Below are 22,150 nucleotides of genomic sequence, written 5' to 3'. Positions count from 1 at the left end.
TACATGGACACTGACTAGTTGGCTGGTCCACTCTTGTGGAGTACTCAGCTGGTCACAGAACACACAACAGCTACCTTTGGCCTGCCTTCCCCTCAGCAAGGCACTAACCCCACTGAATAGTCCCCCCAGCAAAGGGCCTTCAGTAGCATCTCGAAACCCCACTACATTACAGGCTTGCATCTCAGTGATCAACTTGGCAAATATTTACCAATGACATCAAAAATTAAATACAGGATGAACAGAATGGTGAACTAACAAAAATACACCACAGTCATAGAAACATGCCCATAGAAACCAAGCTTACAGGAACAGTAATGTCCCCAGTCGTTACCAGTGAAGCAATCTTGCAAGACACCCTGATGAGCTGAATCCTTACATTGCATTATGTGCCCCTTTTGACCCATGGATTCTGTTGTTTAATATTTAGGTAGCTTGCCTGATCTTTATGGTCACATGCAGAATGATTGGTACTTTTCAGAGCCCACATTCTCAACCCACACATACAAGCACAGCACACCACAGCTATTAGATGTATAAGGGCTTTTCCAGAATGTGCAAGCATAGTCCTGAGCTTCATAGATGAATCCTTTTTGTGCAGTTCTTCAGACTGGAAAGAAAACTCCTATCCTACCTACTTGCAACTGTCTTGTAGGCAGAAAGTACTGAACATGTCAGCTCTCCTCCTGCTCTCCATAATAGTTTTAACTCATAGTCCCACACCCAATAATTTTCTGTTGCACAGAAACTGCTCTTCCCTTTTCTAGAGTTTTTGAGTGAAAAGTTGCATATTGGAGGAAAGGTTTGAGAAGCTCACAGGGAACAGTGCTCCTGCACTCACTGACTGGGGTTTGGAAAGCAAAGACAAAAACATAGAAGGATAGAAGTATAGCTTCTGTAGGTGGAGTTGGCATAAACTGGTGCTAAATAGACTGTACTCTGCAACTTCTGTTCAGAAAAGCTAATCTGGTTCCTTCAGTCAACCTAGGAAAGACCTCCTCTCCCCATGACCAAGACAAGATTTGCAATATGGACAAACATCACTAAGAGGCAAAGAAGACAGACCCTTGACAACATGAAGGTGGTCTCAGGATCCCAAATCATTCCATGCTTTCTTGGCTGGTGGAAGCCACCCATTTTGAGAGACAGAAACTTTGGGCTCAGAAGTAGCAGTATGAAAAATGCAATTTCTGGGGACAGCAAAGCAGGTTGTTTAAAGAAGTGATCAGCAAGGGGATGGCAAAGGGATGGTAAATGGAAACCATTTGATCCCAAAGGTGGAAAGAGCAGGTGGGAAGAGTGACTGTTCCAAATCTCTCTCACCTCATTCTTGAGGAGGCAGGAAACAAACTGTACTCTCCCCCATTTGCCTCTCCTGCTGGCAGACGAGCGGAGGCGAACAAAGGCAGACAGTCTGGGGGGTGGTCACCTCAAGTACTCATGCTTCTTTGTCAAGCTTCTTCTCCTGATTTGTGCCAAGAGCTGGCCCTACCTACCAACCATATCTCCCTTTTCATCTGCAGAGTCTTCAGGCATAATGTCACAGAGTATCCCCAAGTGTTCTCCTCACTAGTTCTGCAACCCTTCCTGTTACACAGCATGATCTGTCGACAGCCCCTTCTCACACAGGCAGCCCCTTGGGAAACAGACCTTGAGCAGCCTTCAGGAGATTCCTCATTTGGGTCTTCCTGTGGAGTTTCATGTCTCTCTCTTCCCAACACAAACACCCCTGCATGTGCTTGTTCACACAGCCCAGAGATGTGGTGCCTCCTTGTACTGCTCTGCTCCCAAGGAATTGGCTTTTCAGCAGGATTTGCAACACCCTCCACTCTGAATTCAGACACAAGTCACTGCAGGAAGACTCGCAACCCTGAATGCTTTATGAATGTTGTAAGTTGGATCTCCTTCTCTACCTTTCTTTCTAAATTGTCTCTCACAGTACTGCTACCACTGCCCCATCACTAACAGTCCCTGTCAGGAGGCTAAGAAAAGTCCCTTCCACATTCCCCATTTTCCCATCTTGCCTGTTGAAGAAGTACTTACCTTAGAGTCACCACTGCAACAAAGGCCAGCTCTGACTGTCAGAGACAGATGAGACTCACACAAGTCATGCTGCATGAGGACAGACACCTAACACTGCAAAGGAGAGTGATGGCTGCTACTTTTAGCTCCAAAGCAAGGCAACTCCCTAGAACCTGCTCAGGGACACTGGAGACCCATGCTACTGAATTTTGACCCCAGCAACAGGACTCAGCCCTGGACTGTAGCCAAAGCACAGACTACATGCTCTAGTCTATACCAAACTGAATGAAAGCCCTTCACTGCCTGCATTTAGGGTGAATTCCAATAGACAAATGATGAACACGAGGTTGGGACATGCCTCATGATGTTGTTTGCAAGCATCACTTTTCTCAACACATGTTGGTATTTCAGGCTACTGAATAAAGAAGGGAACAGTGTGAACCTGGCAATAGGACAGATATCCCTCCAGCACTATGGGAGAACCAGCCCAGAAAAAATCTTAATATTCCTACCCAGAGGGAAGAATTCCTTTGCAGTGGAAAAAAAGGCTGGTTTCTAGTCTCAACAGAAGTGTGGTCCTCCCCCTCTGTAAACACCTGTTTGCTCAGTGCAGTAGCAAAGGGGGATGAATCCCTTCTTCAAAACGCAGATTCTCGCAACACAAAGTAATCCAAGGATTGGATTGAATCACCAAAGATTTCCTCACAGTACATGCAAAACTAGGTGTAGGTGGTCTCCTGAGTTCCTCAGTTACAAGAGCTCCACCCTTGTTTGCCTTGCCTACCTGGCTTGCCTAATCACGCTTTGGCAAGGAAGGATTCATTACAGCTCAAAACTCACACCTTTTGGCATTGACTTATACAGCTAATGCTACTCATTTAATCTGTAGAAAGGTATGATCTCTACTGCCCTTGTGAAACATCACAAATGATCTCCCAAAGGGTTAGTCACTCAGGAAAGTTCTACTTTGATCCATAATATGGGGTCAAATACCAGACAACTACTACCTAAGTAGGTCTGAAGACTTCTGATACTTCTTTTTACAAGATCTGTAATATTTATTCCAAGCCCTAAACCCTGTGGACAGAGTCCTTGCACTACCATCCCAGAACAGCTCACGTCCACACTGCTTAGTTCGGTTACCCTCTAAAACAGGACAACTTCATGTTAACAAGCTTTCCTTTTCTCCTTTCCTTCAGAGTGAAATTATCAGATATCATGGATACCCCAGTGAAGAATATGAAGTTACCACAGAGGATGGATACATTCTTGGTGTTTTCAGAATTCCTGCTGGGAGGAACAGCCAAAATACAGGTGTGACACAGTTACAGGACATAAGAAAGTGATGAGATTCAACTCTTTCATGGCTCCCCTATCTTTCCCCTTTATTCATGCAATGGCATGTTCCACACCTTTCTGTCTCAGCAAGAACACCTCATCAAGAACTTGGCCTAAATTCTGAATCCATCCAAAGTCCACACATTCAGTGTCTCTGTCCTGATTTCACATTTTTCTAAAAATTTTGTCATATCCCAGTTTTTTTTCCTCATGTAGGCTGGAGGAGAGTTTTGGGGTGGGGGCTGTTGCATTAACATCCTAAGTAATACACATGTAAAATAGGAGCCTGACAACAAAGCTTCTCAGGTTGGGCATGTTAATATTAATTCCCAGCCTTCTGAAGGACAGAGATATTCTTAAGAAATGTGACAAGTAATCAGGTCACTGGTGAAAAGCAAATACATTTCTTCTGTATCATTGCATTTTCTGCATGGAGTCAAAAATTCTGCCTGGAATTCGAGGTACTCTGGATACTGATACCTGGCTTATTACTCATTGTTAGAATTACAGAATAATGTATTTTGTATGCCTCCTCCTGTTTGGATCTCCTCCTTCAGAGATCACTGGAACCAGTTGCACTCTTAAAGTAAGGTTAACCAAAATGAGATCATGTGCCTCTCAGCTCTATTCAGTTGGTTACTGAATTGACCTAAGAGTAAATAAGCTTATTTGGATTAATTATTCTTTGTTTTCCATACACATTTATGCCTTCAGCAGTTTTCAGCTGTGGGTAGATTGTTTCAATACAGGGACCGGTAAGCTGACTTTCTAGTGCAAGAGGAGGTGGGCACAGGCCTCCTCATTAAATTCTTTATTTGTCAGTCCTGTCATGAAAAGGCTTTGAAATATCAGGAAGTGGCTGCTGATGGTATGGAAAAAAATCCTTCAGGTTTCTCAGACTGGTATCTGTGGGAGCTATTTTATATTCTATATATTTAGAATATAGTCTACTGAGAGCTTCTTGAAGAAGGAAAGACTTCAAACCATTCACAAACTAAACTCTGCACTCCATTCTTAAATACACATTCACTACTGCTTCAATATAAGAATATTTTCATCTTTTCCAGGTCAAAGGCCTGTAGTCTTCCTACAGCATGCTTTTCTTGGAGATGCTACCCACTGGATTTCTAACTTGCCCAACAACAGCTTGGGCTTCCTCCTTGCAGATGCTGGCTATGATGTCTGGATTGGAAACAGCCGAGGGAACACTTGGTCTATAAAACACAAGACCCTTAAACCCTGCCAGAAAGAGTTCTGGCAGTTCAGGTACTCTTTGTAGAGGGAGGATTACTCAAAACAGAAACTCTGAGGGGACTAGATAGCTTCAACCTGATATTTTTTACCTAAACCAGCATCAGAACAATGTCTACACCAACCAAGGAAAGTAAAGAACCAGATTAAGAAGGATACTCACTACTACTCAGAGTTAGGAACATTGTCTGGGGAAGAGATTTCAGATACTCGGAACTGAAATAGGATGCTGAGGAAAAGGGTAGTAGTACTGTGAGAGGGTGAGCAAGAAATTCTCTGGAACAGGCTGAGCAGCCTTGTCTATAAATCTAAGATCTCTTACAGCTGAATTCAACCAAGAGAGAAGCGTGTTTTGTAACCCAGGTTAGTGAAAGCACTGATTAAATTCATATTCCCAAAGGCTGCAGCTAACAGGAAAAACTGGCACCTCCTCCACAGAGAGCCCAAGGCATCTGGCAGCCTGGCAGTGCAGCTGTGTCCCTCTACTCCCTTCCTCAACACAAGAAAGAATGCTGACAAAGTCTGCAACCTTGTCCGGCAAGCAAAGCGTGCAATGGGTCCTGCCTAATGTGCCAAACAAAGCTGACACTCAGCAGCTCACATTGTGAAAGCTCAATTATCTGCTGCTAGCTTTTTGTGTTTTCTCCTCTGTAGCTTTGATGAAATGGGTAAATACGATATCCCAGCAGAGCTGTACTTCATCATGAATAAAACTGGACAAAAGGATGTATACTACATTGGTCACTCGGAAGGCACAACAGCAGGTAACGCCAAGGCATTCACAGTTCACAACCATTCATGCTCCTACCTGGTCAGTCAGGTGGGGGTCCCCACTGAACCACTTCTTCTTGTTTGTGGAGAGCCAGGAAACTTAGAAGTGCCTTCTGAGTTGTGATTTGAAAAACATGCAAAAGTCTTCTAAAAACAGCTTTGATTATCTTAATAAGCAAAGAAACCTAATAGAAGATCCAGATATGGTTGAACTTTTAAAAAGAGGCATAAAAGTGATTATTACTGGGTACTTCAGGTACTGCCACTGCGTATTTTTCTTAAAGACCCAGCAACAGGAATTTTAATTAAGCTCATCTTTTATATTGAGACATACTATTTTCCTTGTGAACAGGAAAGAAAAACTAAAAGATAAACCAGCACACATAATAACAGAAAAAAAAAAGGAAAAACACTTTCAGTGTTACTAAAGGACTTAACAGCAATCTTACAACTTAAAGGGTAGCCCATAAGTAGTTACAACCAGTCACATTACTGTTTAAAAGCTTATTGCAAGAGAAGGAAAATTAGGAAAGAAAAAACAATAATTTTCTCTGAGTGCTAGCCTTTAGCATTAACTCACTTCATAGCCTTTAAATGCAACTAACTGGGGTTTTTTAGCATCAGCTGGAAGTTCCTGATATTTACAGTTTATGTGTAAGGTCCACGAATGCACATTGATTACCAATGAGCAACCATCAGTTCATTAATGTAAACAACCAAGAAAGAAAAGAGAGGAAAATGTTAAAAATTCCTGGATTGTCACAGCTCCAGACCTTTTCTTTCTTTTCCTCTCAAAAGAGCATTTAAAGACCCACGTGGCAAAGCAAATTAACCATCTAGGCTTTCTTCAGCTGCCTTTGATGCAAACAATCACTTGACAACACTCAAAGCTCCCAGTATTCAGGTAATTATTCTATAGTTTCATGGAAGCATAAAAATACACAAACATTTAAAGACTATAATCTGAAAATCTCTTTTTTTGTGAGAGGTTTCTGATTTTTAGAGAGAACTGACTTTATCACAGAAACCTCTTTGACGTGTTGTCTACTATAAAGACGAGATCCAGACAACCTCGGAATGAACTTTGCCTCCCAAATAAATTTCATTTCCAAAATTATCTTCAGCATTTGCCTTAGGTAAAAGATGCTGCACTCAGACAAATATGGACAACAGACAATGGGCTGCAAAGCTAGCCTCACTTCATATTTGCTACCTACTGCTTATTTACTTATTTTGTTTATTTGTTGGAAGATTTCCTTGCTCATTCATGCTGTCTCTTCTATGTTTGCAGGCTTCGTAGCATTTTCTACATACCCTGAGCTAGCTAAACGGGTGAAACTCTTCTCTGCTCTAGGCCCGGTAATCATATGCTCGCATGCTACAAGTCCTCTGGTTAAGATAGCAAAAGCTCCTGAACCACTGATCAGGGTATGTCAATTTTCCCTCTAAAAGGCCCAAGCCCTGATTTTATAGGGTACGCTCAACCTGAGATGAAATGTTCCCAAACAGGTGATATACTGACACAGAGCTTGCAATGAATCGAGTACTCTTGACAAATCTGTTCCCAAACTCTGTGAGGAAAATACTGGAGACATAGGGCTTGTAGCAGCAGGTCCCAGTGAAACAGGAGAATTGTGAAACTCAGTCCCATTTGCTGTTGACTAGTATTTTGCTGAGACAACAGCCATGACAATCTCTGAGACTTCAAAAATGAGTGATCACTGAGGTCACTACTCTAGAAATGGAAGGATGACTTCCTCCAGAATTGATGCCAGTGATAAGAAGGATGGATATGTGATGCATTATGCAGAAGGTGTTTATGGGGAGCAATGGGAAGGCAAGCTGCTTCAGCCATCACTGAATACTGAGTTGGGAGGCTAGGCTGTTAGTAACAGTTCTTTGCACATAGTGCTCCTGTAACAAGAAAAAAAATAATAATTAAAAAAAAAAGTATTGCCCTTTTCCCTTCTCTCAGTTAGGACTTGGCTGCAAAGGAGCCTTCCACCAGATTGGATTTCTGAGAGGACCTGTGACACAGTTATGTACAAGCCTGGATAAGTTCTGTGGCCTTATTCTCACTTACATAGCTGGAGGCAATATAAAAAATCTGAATACGGTAAGTATATGCAAGAATGCCTACTCAAAGTAGAACTAAAGGATTAAGGGGAGTTACACTTGAGCATTCTATCTTTATCTAGAAACTGTCACATAAATGCGCATAAACCACAATGTAGTTCTCAGCAGACCAAGGGAATGCCAGGACACTGTGTGGTGCAAACAGTGCCAAACGGGAATAGAGTGAATGATGGATGGGGCCAACTACAAGGCACAAATCCAGAAAGGAAGGACTCACTTCAGTCTGGAGCTATACTGCATGTCAATGGATGTGACAAGATTTTGGTCATGCACAGATGTTGTTTAGAAAAAGGCAGTGGATATCACAGTCAGATTTCTTCTTGGCAATACAGACCCCAATTTCCTTCCTTAGCAGACATCAGGGTTCTCTGAACACTGGAATAATTAAAAGACAGGAAAAAGTTCCTTCTTCCCACTTTTCAGACTACTTGCAGCAGAACTTGGTTCCAAAGAACTACTGTAAGAGGCATTTTCCTATATTGGTTATCCTTAGAACTGGGACCAACAGATAAATCCAAAACATGTAGAGATAGAAAAAGTTCTGGTAGTGTACCTGAGGAGTGCAACACACCTGTAGTTGGATTCACAAAGACTAGTGCTTCAGTAGGTGGGGACAGGAGAGACAGGACAGTTGTCCCTATGTTTGCCAACATATGGATGCTGTAGTGTGTCTTAAATCCTCTTTACAGCAGCCAAACATGCAGAAGCTGGCATTTGTAATGTTTGTTACTGCAGTATCTATGAAGACCAGAGCCTGTTTTTCTCCATCTATAGCCACTTGAAAAAGCACATATGGGAAAGTGTCCAGACTGAGGTTCAGTGCAAAAGCAATTAAAAGAATTGTTCTCCTTTTGAATTGAAAAGCTAACCCATTAAGGCTCTTTCCTGACTTGGGTTAAGTTAGTCACGTGGTTCTCAGGACAAGATACGTTTGAGGGGCAATCTGGGGAGATGGAATCAGAACACCTCTGTAACAACTATAAAAATGCAAACAGAATAAGAAAACAGCCCCTTTGTAAGCTGGTTTCTTTAGCACTAGGAGTAAAGTGAAGTAAAAAACAAACCTTCAAAAGACATATACATGCATTGGGATTTGGTGTGAGGTGAGGAGTCTGCTTTGAAAGGGCAGGAAGGTTGTTCCCTACTGTTGCTGAGCCACAGGATCCCACAGCACTACTATCTTCATGTAGCAGATTCACTTTCATGGAGAAAGTATGAAGATGTATATTATTAACCAGCTACTCCTAAGTTTGCTTCTCAGTTTTCTGTCTGATATTCATGCATTAAAAGAGAGCAGTATGTTTCTTCCTTCTGTCACAGAACTGGATCACTACCTTCATAACACTTCTGCTCTCTCTCCAGAGTCGAATAGATACATACGTAGGACATTCCCCTGCTGGAACATCAGTACAGAACGTTATTCATTGGCATCAGGTACAAATGCACACTGCTGTATGGCATTTACTGCTGGTTTTTATGCAGCCAACAGCCTACAGGGAAGTCCAGAGGCAGTGGATCTGGGAAACTGCCCATCACATCTCATTCTACGCTGCTGTGAGCACCTGAGAGCACTGAGAGCACTGTTTCGCCTGGCTCACCACATCATCAACTGAATTGCTCCTTTGGTATCAGGCACTGAGATTTCCCCAGGGCATATCAGGCCTCTCGGGACGTGGGGCTCTAATGGCTTCCAGCCTTTGTTTTTTAAGACTTTTGCCTTGAAAGCTGCAGAAGGGAATGTAAGCAGTGCCTAGGCACTTGGCAGGCAGTGGGAGGATAGTGGAAACCAGAGCAGCCAGGAGATGAAACATACAAGAAATGATGCTGTTTAAAGCTTTTCTCCCAGAGGGTTAATTGCAGCCTGAATCATCCCCCAAGCCAGTTAACCACAAACACTTCTGCTGGCTCAGTGGCAATGTGGGGAACTGCATTATACTATTACAGTACATGACAAGCAACTCTGCTGTACAGGAATGTTCCCAATAGCCATTTTTTTCCAAAACCCTTTTAGTTACTTTTGCCACTGTCCAGATCCTGTATTCCAGTTCTCTGAAGGTGAGTTTCTACCGGCAACCTGGCAAACCCGAGCATGCTCTTCTCATGCTCTGAATTAGACCAGGGCAAGAGAGCTCCAGCCAAGAAATACATCACTGTCCAGGCACACCTGCCAATCCAGGGTATATCTGCATACATCCTAGAGGCAGAGCCTCAGTCTCCGCAAACAGTTAATATGGTCTAGAATATAGGTGTGTCCCTGAGACACCCATGACAGTAATTCTCTGCAGTCATTCCTACAGGATACACCTTCCCAGAGCCTGGAATTGGAGGCACACCATTGACAACAAGTGGCTTTACAGGCTTTGACAGCCTCTAACAAAATCAGGTGGCTACAAGGCAAGCAGGACAGAAGAAAACAGCAAAAGCAATACAGCAAGCAGATGTCTAGCATATTCCCAGATACCCGAAGATTTGCAGTCAAGGTTTTTTAAACTAACAAACACTGACTTTCTCACACTCTGTATTAAATACAACCACTCAGAAGTGAAATTACTTGTCAGGCTTGTGCAAAAACTAAAATAAAAATAAAATAGCAAAAAAAAGCCACCCAAACCAAACAACAAAACCCCACCCAAACGAGTATTAACTTTTCACTTACCAGTCCTGCAGGTCATACACCTTGTCTTTTAGACAATAGACTCAAGAAGGCTAATGCCTTATGTCTAATGTTCTACCCAAAAACTACTGTCAGAGTACAATTTATGTATAGCCAAACTCTTTCAAATACAGAGCATCTGGAAATGTCACCACTACTGTTAAGCAGACCAGACAAAATTGACACACAAAAGACAAGATGTGTAAGGAGAGATCTTTTATTACATTAGACAAATAATAGCTCATATTATAGACATTCAGGTCATCTTTCCATGTGGCAACTGAACTCAAATCTCTATTATGAAGAGGGAACCCCAAATTCAGGTAAATCAGATAGTCAAGCAGAATGTTAATAGCAAAACATACCAAGGGTGGTGGCTGAGGATCAGGAGAGAAACTTAGCAAGAGGAAAGGTGATGAAGCACCCCCCACCCTATGATCCATCCTCAGTAGCCCTGAGGACGGGGCAGGAGTAACTCACAGTCCACCACCTGAGCCTTTGCTTCAATTGCAGGCAGGAAAAGGCCAACTGCACTACACTTCCTGGTCTCTCATCACCTACATTCTATTTGTTCTTTTAACAGCTAACATATGCAGATCAGTTTCATGCTTATGACTATGGGTCTAAGGAAAACATGAAGAAATACAACCAGGTAAGTAAATCTGATTTCCCCACGCTTCAGTTCTGGCAAAACTAAGAACATCAAAACATATTGTAGCACCTTGAGAGCTAGAGGAAGAGGGAGGGAGTGGTCTGAGATAATGTTTCACCCGAGTCTAATACTCATATGTGTAAAATCCATATACAGACAAGGCATAGACAAATTCCTTGCAGACAGCTAACAGAAGTCTGTTTTGCCTCCCTTACTGATGCAGGGATCTGTCCAAAGACATGTCCATTTACCTACCAATCCCTAAAGGCTAAGAACCACATCCAGGTTCTAGCACTGGATGATTGTGGAGATCTTCACTTCCCCAAAAATCTCTACAGTCTGCCTAGCAGTTAAGGGAAGAAACATATTTCTCAGCTACAGTGACATCTCCAACTGGCTGACAATCATTTCATTTTTAACCAGCATATTTGAGTTACAGTGTCCTGTGCTGTACCAGGGCAGGTTGCTTTTTTTGGAGACAGAAAAGCTCCAGAGATATAATCATTCATTTCTACCCATGAACACCGTCTCAAAAATTTTCTGGAGTGAAATTATAAAGGGTCAAAGTCATTCCTTGCCACGTAAGTCCCAAGCATAATAACTAAGACCAACAGTTGCACTCCATGCTAAAGAAAACTTAAAGATCTTTCTGTCTTAAATATATGCATTAATAAGCTCCACGGTCCTTGTGTGATAAGCACAGACACTGCTCTTTCCATATACCCACCTCCAAAGGGCACAAGCAGGTGCCAAATTGCAGGACAAATCTTAGGATGGCATTATAGAAAGACACAGGAACAGGACAGATCCCTCCCAATAGAAAATAGGTTTAAGGAAACAGACCCTAAAATGGTGACCTCCATCGTTACTGTTTTACTGTGCAAAGGGGAATGAGAGGTGCTTGCACAGAAGCCTTTATCTAAATACAACTTTTGAGACAACAGCATTCCCTCAGTTCTCCGTTCCTTACAGTCTACTCCTCCTGTGTACAACATAGAGAAGATAAGCATACCAACTGCTGTTTGGAGTGCTGGAGATGACAAATTTGCAGATCCGAAGGACATGGCAAACCTACTTCCCAGGATTACCAATCTTATTTACCATGAGCATTTTCCTGCATGGGGACATCTTGATTTCATCTGGGGGCTTGATGCAACTGAGAAAATGTATACAAAAATCATTGAACTAATGAAAAAATACTTGTGAAACCACGTGCAAAGTGTTGAATCATTTGGTAAAAACCTCCCAGTTTTCTATGTGGCAATAGGTGGAGGTAAACACACAAACACATGGTAATGTGTTGGTACTCTGACTGCTGTGCTCCTGAGAAATTTCAGGCGTATAACAACTCTGTTGTTCTCATGTTTGTCTCATATACCCCACAGAGGCATTCCTACGCCAAATTTCTGTCTTCACATGAAGACTCAAGAGTGGGATTTGTTCATTTCTCTGTTGAAGTAAACCGACCTTTGTTTAAATTAAACCATTTATCCACTTGACAGAGGACTTGGTTGTTTTTTTTTTCTTTTTCATTCCTCACACTTACTGACAGTGTCAACACAATCAAGAGATCTTCAGACACAAAAAACTGAACAGGCAATAGATGACTTCGAAACATCAAGCAACCCAACTTCAGAAAAACCCACAGAAGTATTCTCCTGCCCTGCCATGCCTACACATCACCAAGAGGTTTGTTGATGCGCTCTAAAACACCCAACATCAAAGAACGTAGACAGCAGTTGAGGAATGAGGAAATGCAGATGCATCAGGTCCTAAGCAATATAGATTGCACCCAGTGAATCATTCTTGAGATTGGCAATAAAGTTGTTGCAAGCACCCCGAGATACCATAAATAATAAATTTGACATTTATGCAATTTCTAAAGCATGGGAATGCAGTCAGCTGTTTTATCTTTCTGGCCATTAGCCCAAAGAGAGAACATGTTCATTATCCATGCAAGTGCCTCACATCTCACCTACAAGCTGATATGCTAGGTAAGTGTCTCTCCCCAGGTCTCACCCAAAATGTTCATTATTACAAGCTCAGACAGAGTAGCTTTGTGTCTGTGTGGAGCCTCAGATCATATTGCCCATCTTAGACCCTTTGTAGGTGAAGTCAGCATTCAACAGAACAGTTACACGGAAAAATATATCTGTGTTCTGTAACTCCAGAAAAACACAATGGCTTGTCCATGCACCTAGCCTAGCAGTCATTGGCAGTGCTGATCACAGTATCTAGCTTTTGGACTTAGCTTACAGGATATGGTCAAAACTGTCAACAAAAATAAAGAACCATTAGAACAAGAAAATAAGATGAAGCAGCATTTGAAAGGAGATTGGTCTTTATTGCAGCATTATTAAATAACAAAGTACCAGGCCACATTAATACACTGCTTACCACTGCAGGTTTTCTTCTGCCTTTACCTGTGTAAGAGAAGACTCATGAATTTATTATACTTTTGCATGCATCCACTGCTGCATGCAGCACTTTGAAAAGCATGCTATCCTGTGCACTCCCTTGTGAAGGATACACCTGGTTCCCATCAGTGGCATTTCATTTATTGATTTGTTTTTTCTTCCTTTACCAAAAGACTTTTTTTTCTCTACCATGCCCAAAAGATTTTCATTATTATTTCTTAACGCATTAAAGCAACATAGGAACTGGTTTTCTTTGTGGTCTCTAGCAACTCAAGGAATCTCTTTTTCCTGTTTCTTACATGAAGATAATCTTTCTTTTTAGTCACATAGTGAGAATTAAGGTTTGTGAAACTTGTAGCATGGATGGAAGGAGGAAATGCTAGATTGAGATTCCCAGTCACTGGGAAGAGAAGTACTCAGAGGAAGGGTACCAGACGTTATATAAAGTGCTGTGGCATATTGTGCAGTTGTCAAGTGTTTCCTCTACACACACTCTAAAGGATATTTTATTTTTTGCATTGGCTGTCAATCATCACAGGAACCATTTAGACTTCCAGAAACATTTTAGCTAGCTTTAAAAATCCACTGTCTGTGCAAGTCAATCAATAAAACTGGGGAAGCAGATGAGAAGGGCAATACTTTGAATGTGATTGTAATCACTCATGGCTTAGCAAAACCAGGTCTCACACACTATAGTCAAAGTCTGCAGCAAGGAATGGGTGGATTTAAACCAAGTGTTTATCAAGTAACAACCCTCAACCTTCTGCAGGACTCCTGCTGCTGTGTACGATGGATTGCCTGATGAGGTTATTTTTTGCATGTTCAAGAGTCCTTGATATCTAGGAATTTTTCCTTAGCATGCTTTCAATGTTGTGGAACTGCAGTCTTCTTGATATATCTAAGGGAGTCTCCCCATCCTGAAAGAAACAGATGAAATATATTGCAATATGATAGATAGGTCAAGCACAAAGAGCTTTCCCCAATTTGCCACCCAGATGCAGTGCTCTCCTGTCTAAGTTTCATTATCATGTCACAGCCTTGCTCTAATACTACTTTCACTGAAGCCAGGAGCAGAAACCTACCCTCCAGTAGTGACAACCATTCCACTGTTTCCCAGGGCTAAGATCCAAAGTCAGTGCAGACCTAAGCTGTGGAATAATTTCAAGAGGAACTTGGGCATATATTGCTCATCTCAACTCAGTAATGCAGGCACTAGTGGGTCAGTATTTATTTGGACAATATTTGAGCTTTTCTGATGATAGACTTAGCATATCTCAGAAGAAGGGTGTCCAGTGGCACAAAAAACACCTAGGAAGGCTCTTGTCACTCCCTTGCAACCTGCATCTTACAACAACTGTAATGCAGCTATTAATTAAGAAGAGGTACAATAAAGACAGATAAGAGATCTGCCAATCCAGTAGACACTGGTAGAAATTCAGCAGTGAAGGATATGGACTTTGAAGTTGCTCTTACCAAAGCAAACAACAAAGTGAAAGTTGCTATATACCCCACAGCACACAAGTCTACTGCCAGGAAGCTATGCACCCTAATTTTTTCTAAACTGCTGCACGCCAGCTAACTGCTGCACACACAACATTCTGGTTCACCATCACGATAAGGAAATACAGTTACCCACTTCAACCTCTTACCTGATTCTTTACAGAGGAGTCTGCATGAGCTTCAAGTAGTAGAGGAATGACTGTCTGGTTTTTCATTTCACAAGCATAGTGAAGGGCTGTGCTACCAGACTGAAGAGAAAGAGAAGCAAATGAGATTAGCTCTATAACTTCTTTAGCAGACCTTAGGCAAGTACAACTGCAGCCTTATTGTTTCCCCCTAGCAGTTACAGAACTCTACAGATCACCACATTCTGAAGACCAAGAGAAAACACAGGGTCTAGCACCCTGGCTCAACTTTTGCTCACAAATTTTGCTCAAGTCCAAGAACTCAGAAATGCTGATAAACTCAGACATTATACATCACTAGACTCTTTATAGGATCAGGTATTTAATACCAAAGTACCCCAGCCCAGCTTTCCTGATGTTAGGGGCACCTGATCTAGTGTGAGGTGTCCCTGCCCATGGCAGGGGGGTTGAAACTAGATGATCCTTGAGGTCCCTTTCTATGATTCTGATTCTAGGATGTCTCTTAATGGGCATCAGTTAGAAGCGGACAATTAGTTGATGAGTGGAGAATTGTATCTCCATTCATTAGTTACAAAACTATTGCCTAATCATCAAGGGGAAATACTGAATCCTTCTGGTATATCACAGTCACTTCAGTGCTTCACCCTGCTCAGAAAGCAGGACTATGTTGTTCAAAGGTTTGAAAGTCTGGTTTTAGCATCGTCACATGCATACAAACCACATTTGCTCTGGTATAAACCCACTTACAAAGTCTGCAGCATTAACATCCACTCCAGCTCTAAGCAACATCTTGATCAGATTTTCATTCTGTTTAGTCTTTGAGACCTGTTTGGTGCACAGGAAAGAGTAACACATAAGACAGTTCATTTGCATATAGTACTAAGTAGACTGGCTAAATACTGTTGTTTTTTTTTTCTGAAAGGAAGAGTGTCTGGCTTCTGTAAATGCCAGACTGAGGCAGTAATACAATTTTGCTCCTTCACTAGCTATGTTCACAGTGAATGTCCCTGTTCCTCCTATTGCTCTCCAAAGCTCCTTGCTTTAAAAAAACAACAGTCCATATTCTGTACAGGCTCATGGCCTGAAATATTACCATGAGGAAGATGATAAGGGGAAAGGGAAAGGTACAGGGTTTTCCCCACTTTCATCCAGACTCACCATGAGAAGATATCCAATAAGCATAACTGGCATGAGGATTATGATGAGCACATAGTCAAGGAAGGTAAATCGTTTTCTAACAGCATAATGCAGACAAGTGCGGTCCTTCTAAACACAAAACTCTGCTTAGTACCACATTCAGTGATCTGATTGCATTCGTTTAATACTGACACCATTGAGACAATTTTATATTTAACAAGCTTTCTTTTAGGTTATCTACTAGAAATATTTCTCTGATTTTCAAGCAGAAACAGACACACCCATTTTGTTTCCTTCAAGTAGGAGCACATTAAACACACACTCATGGGAATCATGATGCAAGAAAGATGTGGGACTCAAAGGATTCCATGTGTATGCCTGCAACCTTGGACATGGCTGCAGAGAGGAAGAAGGCATAGTGGACATCTCATGTGGCTACTATTGCTTCCCAGTATGTTAAATCAGAACAAGGAACCCCCCCAGCTCCTCGTCTTATAGATGTGCTGGTTACTGGAGCAAAGACATACAAGAGTTTATGGCACCTCCTCCGGCACATGTGAGAAACATAGAAAGTAGCAACACTGCCAGCAGATTCCCAGTGAGGAGAAAGTTTAAAAAAATTCTTTGAATACTGAGTGTACCAAAGCAACTACAGGGCAGAACTGTACATCTATGTGCTAAAGAACACTCGTGCTAAACTTCTTACAGATTGTCAGTGGAGTTTGACAGTCTAGGCTACAGTATTACACTCGGGCCCAAACTATGCTAAAAAGCCTCTCTCTGAGCCATCCTCTGCTCCCTATTCTCACTCCTTAGCACCACAGTCAAGCTCTGCACCCAAAAGCATGATTCCATCTGTGAAGATGAAGCAGAGAGGCACTTAAGAAAGCCAAGCATGGAAATCTAACTCAAAACCACACTTCCAAGTCACCTTAGGGAAAACATCACATTGTGCAAGGCAGGTAGGTTTTTTAAAATAGAGAACTGGGGAAGAACAAACACAAAGTTTCCCCTCTTGCTCCCCTCTATGCTATTATTTGTCATTATGCTGTTCTATAGCATGACAAAACCAGGAAAGTTTTCAGAGTCAGTCTGTCCTCAGGGATACATTTGTTAGAGCTGGACAGGGTCTCCTTAAGACCTTCCTTTTACGCAGGGTGAAGAAAAAGACAGAGCAAAAGCAAGGTTAGAGAAAGGACAGATAGAGGCTGGAGAGCAAGGTGAATGCAGTGTGGTGCATCAGTAAGCAAGCAGAACCCACTGGGGACCAAGGGATGGCATGCAGTACTACATAACGGGGACTGTGAACACAGAGAGAAATTCGGGTTGGCACAGTTTGTTATCTTGTGTGTATTGGCAAGTTAGGAAAATAAATGAGAAGACAAACTGAGTAGTCCCTGTTGCTTGCCAGAGTCCCTACACAGACATTCCAAGAAACTGAATGAATCCAATACACTGAAAGAACAAGTTGCTGCAAAGGAGGAGCTGGTGGCCACTTACCTTGTTTCTGAGGTTGACATCAGCATTTCTTTTCAGAAGATAGCTAACTATCCGGTTGTTTCCCTGTTTACACGCACAAATCAAGGGGGTGTCTCCACCAAAGCTGTCCTGGATGTTCACAGAGTTGCTGTTGCGCTCCAAAAGGATCTGAACTTCATTGAAATCGTTATTATAAGCTGCCTGACAAATGGGCTGATGAGAGCAGATAAAATTTATCAGCACATATTTCACGAAGGCATCCATACTTCCCATTCTGACTCACCACATGCACATCCTAAGACGCTGCCAAGCGCTTCTGACACGTTGCAGTTCTTGGTGACTTCCAGAAGGTGGTGGTAAGAGATACTCCTGCAGCTGCCACACAGCAGCTATCAGCCTGGTTAAGTCACAACCCTTGCACAATGGAATGAACTTTCTGTGAATTTTGGATGATGTGTCTAGAATCCAAGAAATAAATCTGTTTTATCTGCAACCATTCAAAACTGGCTTCTGATCTCATATAGGCTGGCCACTGTATTAAGCAGCAAGTGCTGACAAGGCTGCACCTCTCTTAAGTTTACAACAGGCTTTCCCTTTGGCTGAGCACTGCTGAATAAGAGGTACCACATCTGACGACTCAGTTCCCAGAACAGAAACATGCTTCAGGAAAAAGTTAAAAAAACAAATCCCTACAATGTTTCTTTTCTAGGGCTTGAAGTTTAACTTCATACCTGAAAAATAACACATCGCTGGAAAATACAGCTCAGGTCCTACTTGGCTTTTGAGAGCTGCTTGCTGTTGAAGTCCTCCTCAGTATTTCTACACAGTCTTGACCTAACCTGCAACTCCTTCTTTCTCCAGCTGCAAGAACTCAGACTAAGGAGACACTGAGAAATACAGGAGTGCTGTGAATTTCTAATGGCCTAATACAGGCAGAAAAGAGCACTGGAAAATGTGGCAGACTGGTAGCCTTGGAGGTTCTCTAGTCAAAAAGAGAATAGGTTTCTTCCATTTCTTCTAACTGTGACAAATTCTCCTGGCAGTGTGGGACAGTCAGGAGAACACCTACAGTTTCCTGTGTTAAAGATGCACTGGCAACTGGAGAACAGACATAAAATCTATCATATCTCCTTTAAGCATGTGTAAGAAACAAAGACCAGTGCTCCCACAACAGAAAACACTGACGAAAGCATCAGTGGGAAGTGAGCTTACACTTCTGAGGGTGATGGCAATCCAGGACACAGAGTGGCTACTCTCACCTACACCCACTTTATTTATAAACCTCAATGTCCTGACTGCCCTAGACAAATCAAAACAGATCCAGCCTACCTCCACAATGTATCAAGGCAGACCTGGTATACAGCAAAGGGCAGACTCTGGGGATTGGAAATAAGAGTTTCAAGATTAGCTAAGCCAATGACTGACTGATGATATTGCAATTCAGGTATGCAACAGAAAAATGAATATGCAGGTTTAAAGTGAAGCCTCTATAGTTAGATTAGAATGTCTCTTTCTGCAATATTCCTTCTTCAAGACCTTCAGAAGAGGATTTCATTGTTCAGCATCTGATGCTTCGGGAAAGGTGAGAATTAGTCATAGGACAAGCAAGAGTTTTCATGGTTGAAATCACTCAGTACAAGACTACCAGACAAAGGGTGCAAGAAAAGTAAAAATCTTGCACTGCCAGAAAGAAGGACAATACTTCTACATAACTGATTTTCTTTTTATTTTTTTTTTAATCAGTTGTGGTCCATGTGATTGAAATCAAGACCTCAGATCTGGATGACCTGCCACATCTGACTTGGTCTACTTGTTTTCAGAGCTCCTTACACCTCCCTCTGCAGTGAAACTATTTAGCAATTTCTACCACTTGTGAAATAAAGGTTAAAGGCACAGCACTAAGGACAAAGCATTCAGCCCACAGAAAAGAGGCTCAGGTAAATCTGGTCTTGCAACTGGGAGAGCAATTCCAGATTATAATTGCTTCCTCCTTTGAGTACTACAGGGTATTGCCTAAATTAGATCAATGCTTTGCAGCTGTTTAGTCAAAAAGGAGTCATTTCATAATGTCCAGGTATTCTAAACCAATCCATAGTCTCTTCCTGTGTACTCAAATGAATCCAAAGGCATGCTATGATCTAAACAACAAAGTCTAAATTGCATTTGTGATGCTGAGGAACACATTAGTATCTAATCCATACTTCACAGAAAAGACAATTTACACTTTCTTATTTGCACCTCTCTAGATTTCTATCCTGTTTTAATGAACTACATTTTCCAAAACCCAATATATCTCACTCAAAATTTTTAAAGGAGGAGAGCTAACGTATGTGAAAATATTAGCTAAAAAGCACAGAAGATAAACACCACTTTAATTAAGCTAGATGATACTGTTTCCTTGTACAATGCTATCTCAGAGTAGTAGATCTGGAGAGGCAACAAATCCTTTCAGAATAAAGGATTCAAATCGTTTCAGAATAAAAGGCTGCAGGCTACCTGGCCCATCATTTCATGGTTGTTTCAAGAAAAAAAGAAACAGCAGTGCAATGCACTGTATTCACAGTCAAAAAGCACCCAGTGTACAAATGGAAATTTTATATAATAATGAAGAAGGTAATACTTACTATAAAATCCAGGGGTGTGCTAAATGGAGGATAGCTTGGGAATAAATCCCTATAGTTAAGAGCTAATAAGAGACAACATTATTAAAATAACTGGGGAGTGGGCACAGGGGTAATGTTTCTTTAGGCACTAGCTTTATTATCTGTATTCAGCATAAGACAAAGAGTTGTCTGCAGCTTGCAAAGTTGTCTGTTGTTTGTACCATGCTCAGAATCATTCTGATCTCAATGCACAACACCAAAATATGTTCAACGCTTACTTTCTGTGAAGTCACCGTAATTACACTGATCAAGCATTATCTTTACTCCTACAAACAGTACTTCTATCAAATTGCAACAGCCAAAGGAGGCAATTCCAAAAGCAGGGTGGGGGGAGCCCCACAACAAAAAACAACCAAAACAAAACAACAACAACAACAAATAACCTAACCAACCAAAAAAAACCCAACTAACAACACACACACAAAACAAAACAAAACAAAACAAAACAAAACACAAAACCAGATCTGTACAAGCCTGTTTGTGGGAGGCTGCAAAGGGAAACCAAACCCAGTGAATATCCCTATGTTCAATAGCTTCAGTTACTGTGCAGAAGATGGACACATACCTCCGAATAAAGTATTCCCATGCCTATTCTTCACTGCTTGAGGTTGTTCTTGTTCACCAGCCCAACAAGTTAACCTCACTTGAAATGTTCTTGAGCTTGTTTGATTCTGGTTAATATCTAACTTTAAAGTATCTCTCTTTCTCAAGCTACATATCTTTTAGGTGCTTTCTACTTGGTGGCACAAAACAATTATCTTTGGAAACCCAACCCAGGAAGGCAAATGTGAGAACAGCAGGTTATGGGAGACTGACAGAACAAGTTACAACACAGAAGCATTTTCCTTTGTCACTGTTGCCCTAACAGCCTCCAGTTACCTAAAAAGGAAAGTAGCAAAGCAGGTTGAGGAGAGGAGGAGGGGACAGGAGAGAAGAAAATTTCACAATTGAAGAAAGGGAGTGTGAAGCAGGAAACTTACAACTACTAACTGAACGGTAGCTAGCTTGCCATCCAATATATTTCTGACTAAAATATTTTCCAAACTTTCTGAAAGAATACTCAAGACACCTACTGGGAAAAGAGAAGCAGTCTTCCAAGCCCTGCCCTGCTGCACACCCCTCTCCCTCCCCACGCCCCCAGCAAAAGAAAAAAAAAATAAGTTACGATTTATGTTTACCCTGCTAATTTTCTCTGTTAATTGCATTAGGCTTTCCTTGGGAAGACAATTACTGGTGATGTCTACATACCTTCTGCATATTCATGGCTCTCATGATATGATGCTAATAGTATTTCTGTACTAAACTCAATCTTTTAAAGCAGGGCATGCTTATTTCAAGTGTCTGCAGAAACCCCCAAAATACCTTTTCCCTATATAGTTTAAATTCATCTTTCCCATACTTATAGCATATTTTAAAACAAATTCTAACTCTGTCAACAGTTGTTTACCAGAAGAAAATTAGGTTGAAGTGTAATAGAAAAATACACTACACCTACTTGTAATAAACCTCACAAGGATCCTCCCAACAGATTGATTATTCAGCTTGCAGTGAATATTCTGTTGGCCTAAAGACAAGGAGAGTGAGTAACATCTCAAAAACAAAAAGGTGTTCCCTGCCAGTATTTCTTCATATCCAGATGCTAAGGATTGAACATCCTCCTACATCAGTTGGCCAGGCTGTTGGAATTATGAACTACAACTTGTTGAAAGAAACCTCAAAGCACTCCATTATTACATATAACCATTTAGTAGTTTACAAAATTCTCTCCTAACACCAATATAAAAATGCATGGTAACATACGAAATATTAAACAAACAAACAAACAAACAAAAACCCCAAACCAAGCAACCAACCAACCAAACAAACAAAAAAACCCTCCTGCACAAAGCACAGCAGTAGCTTCAGGTAATACCTTTCTAAAGATAATGTAAATTACCTTTTAATCTAGCATCACATCTCAGGCTCTCTTAAAAATCACTTAAATTACT

General features: G+C 41.5%; 2 protein-coding genes across 2 annotated transcripts; one reads left to right on the top strand and one right to left on the bottom strand.

Annotated features, from left to right (window-relative positions):
* Window positions 1-1,878: 1,878 nt before the first annotated feature.
* Window positions 1,879-12,026, top strand: LOC128968247 (lysosomal acid lipase/cholesteryl ester hydrolase-like). Its single transcript, XM_054382640.1, has 8 exons — window positions 1,879-1,887; window positions 3,219-3,333; window positions 4,425-4,623; window positions 5,263-5,372; window positions 6,671-6,807; window positions 8,878-8,949; window positions 10,752-10,820; window positions 11,793-12,026. The coding sequence occupies exons 1-8, from the start codon at window positions 1,879-1,881 to the stop codon at window positions 12,024-12,026; spliced, it is 945 nt and encodes a 314-aa protein (XP_054238615.1).
* A 2,050-nt stretch (window positions 12,027-14,076) lies between these two features.
* ANKRD22 (ankyrin repeat domain 22) lies at window positions 14,077-20,748 on the bottom strand. The gene is made up of 6 exons (XM_054382641.1): window positions 20,728-20,748; window positions 17,521-17,712; window positions 16,042-16,149; window positions 15,631-15,708; window positions 14,887-14,985; window positions 14,077-14,154 (listed from the first exon to the last, which is right to left on the bottom strand). The coding sequence occupies exons 1-6, from the start codon at window positions 20,746-20,748 to the stop codon at window positions 14,077-14,079; spliced, it is 576 nt and encodes a 191-aa protein (XP_054238616.1).
* Window positions 20,749-22,150: the final 1,402 nt, after the last annotated feature.

The sequence above is a fragment of the Indicator indicator genome, chromosome 7 (assembly GCF_027791375.1).
Source record: "Indicator indicator isolate 239-I01 chromosome 7, UM_Iind_1.1, whole genome shotgun sequence".
In the NCBI taxonomy this organism is placed as follows: Eukaryota; Metazoa; Chordata; class Aves; order Piciformes; family Indicatoridae; genus Indicator; species Indicator indicator.
The sequence above is the reverse complement of the archived record's forward strand: the minus strand, read 5'-3'. Positions and strand labels throughout refer to the sequence as shown.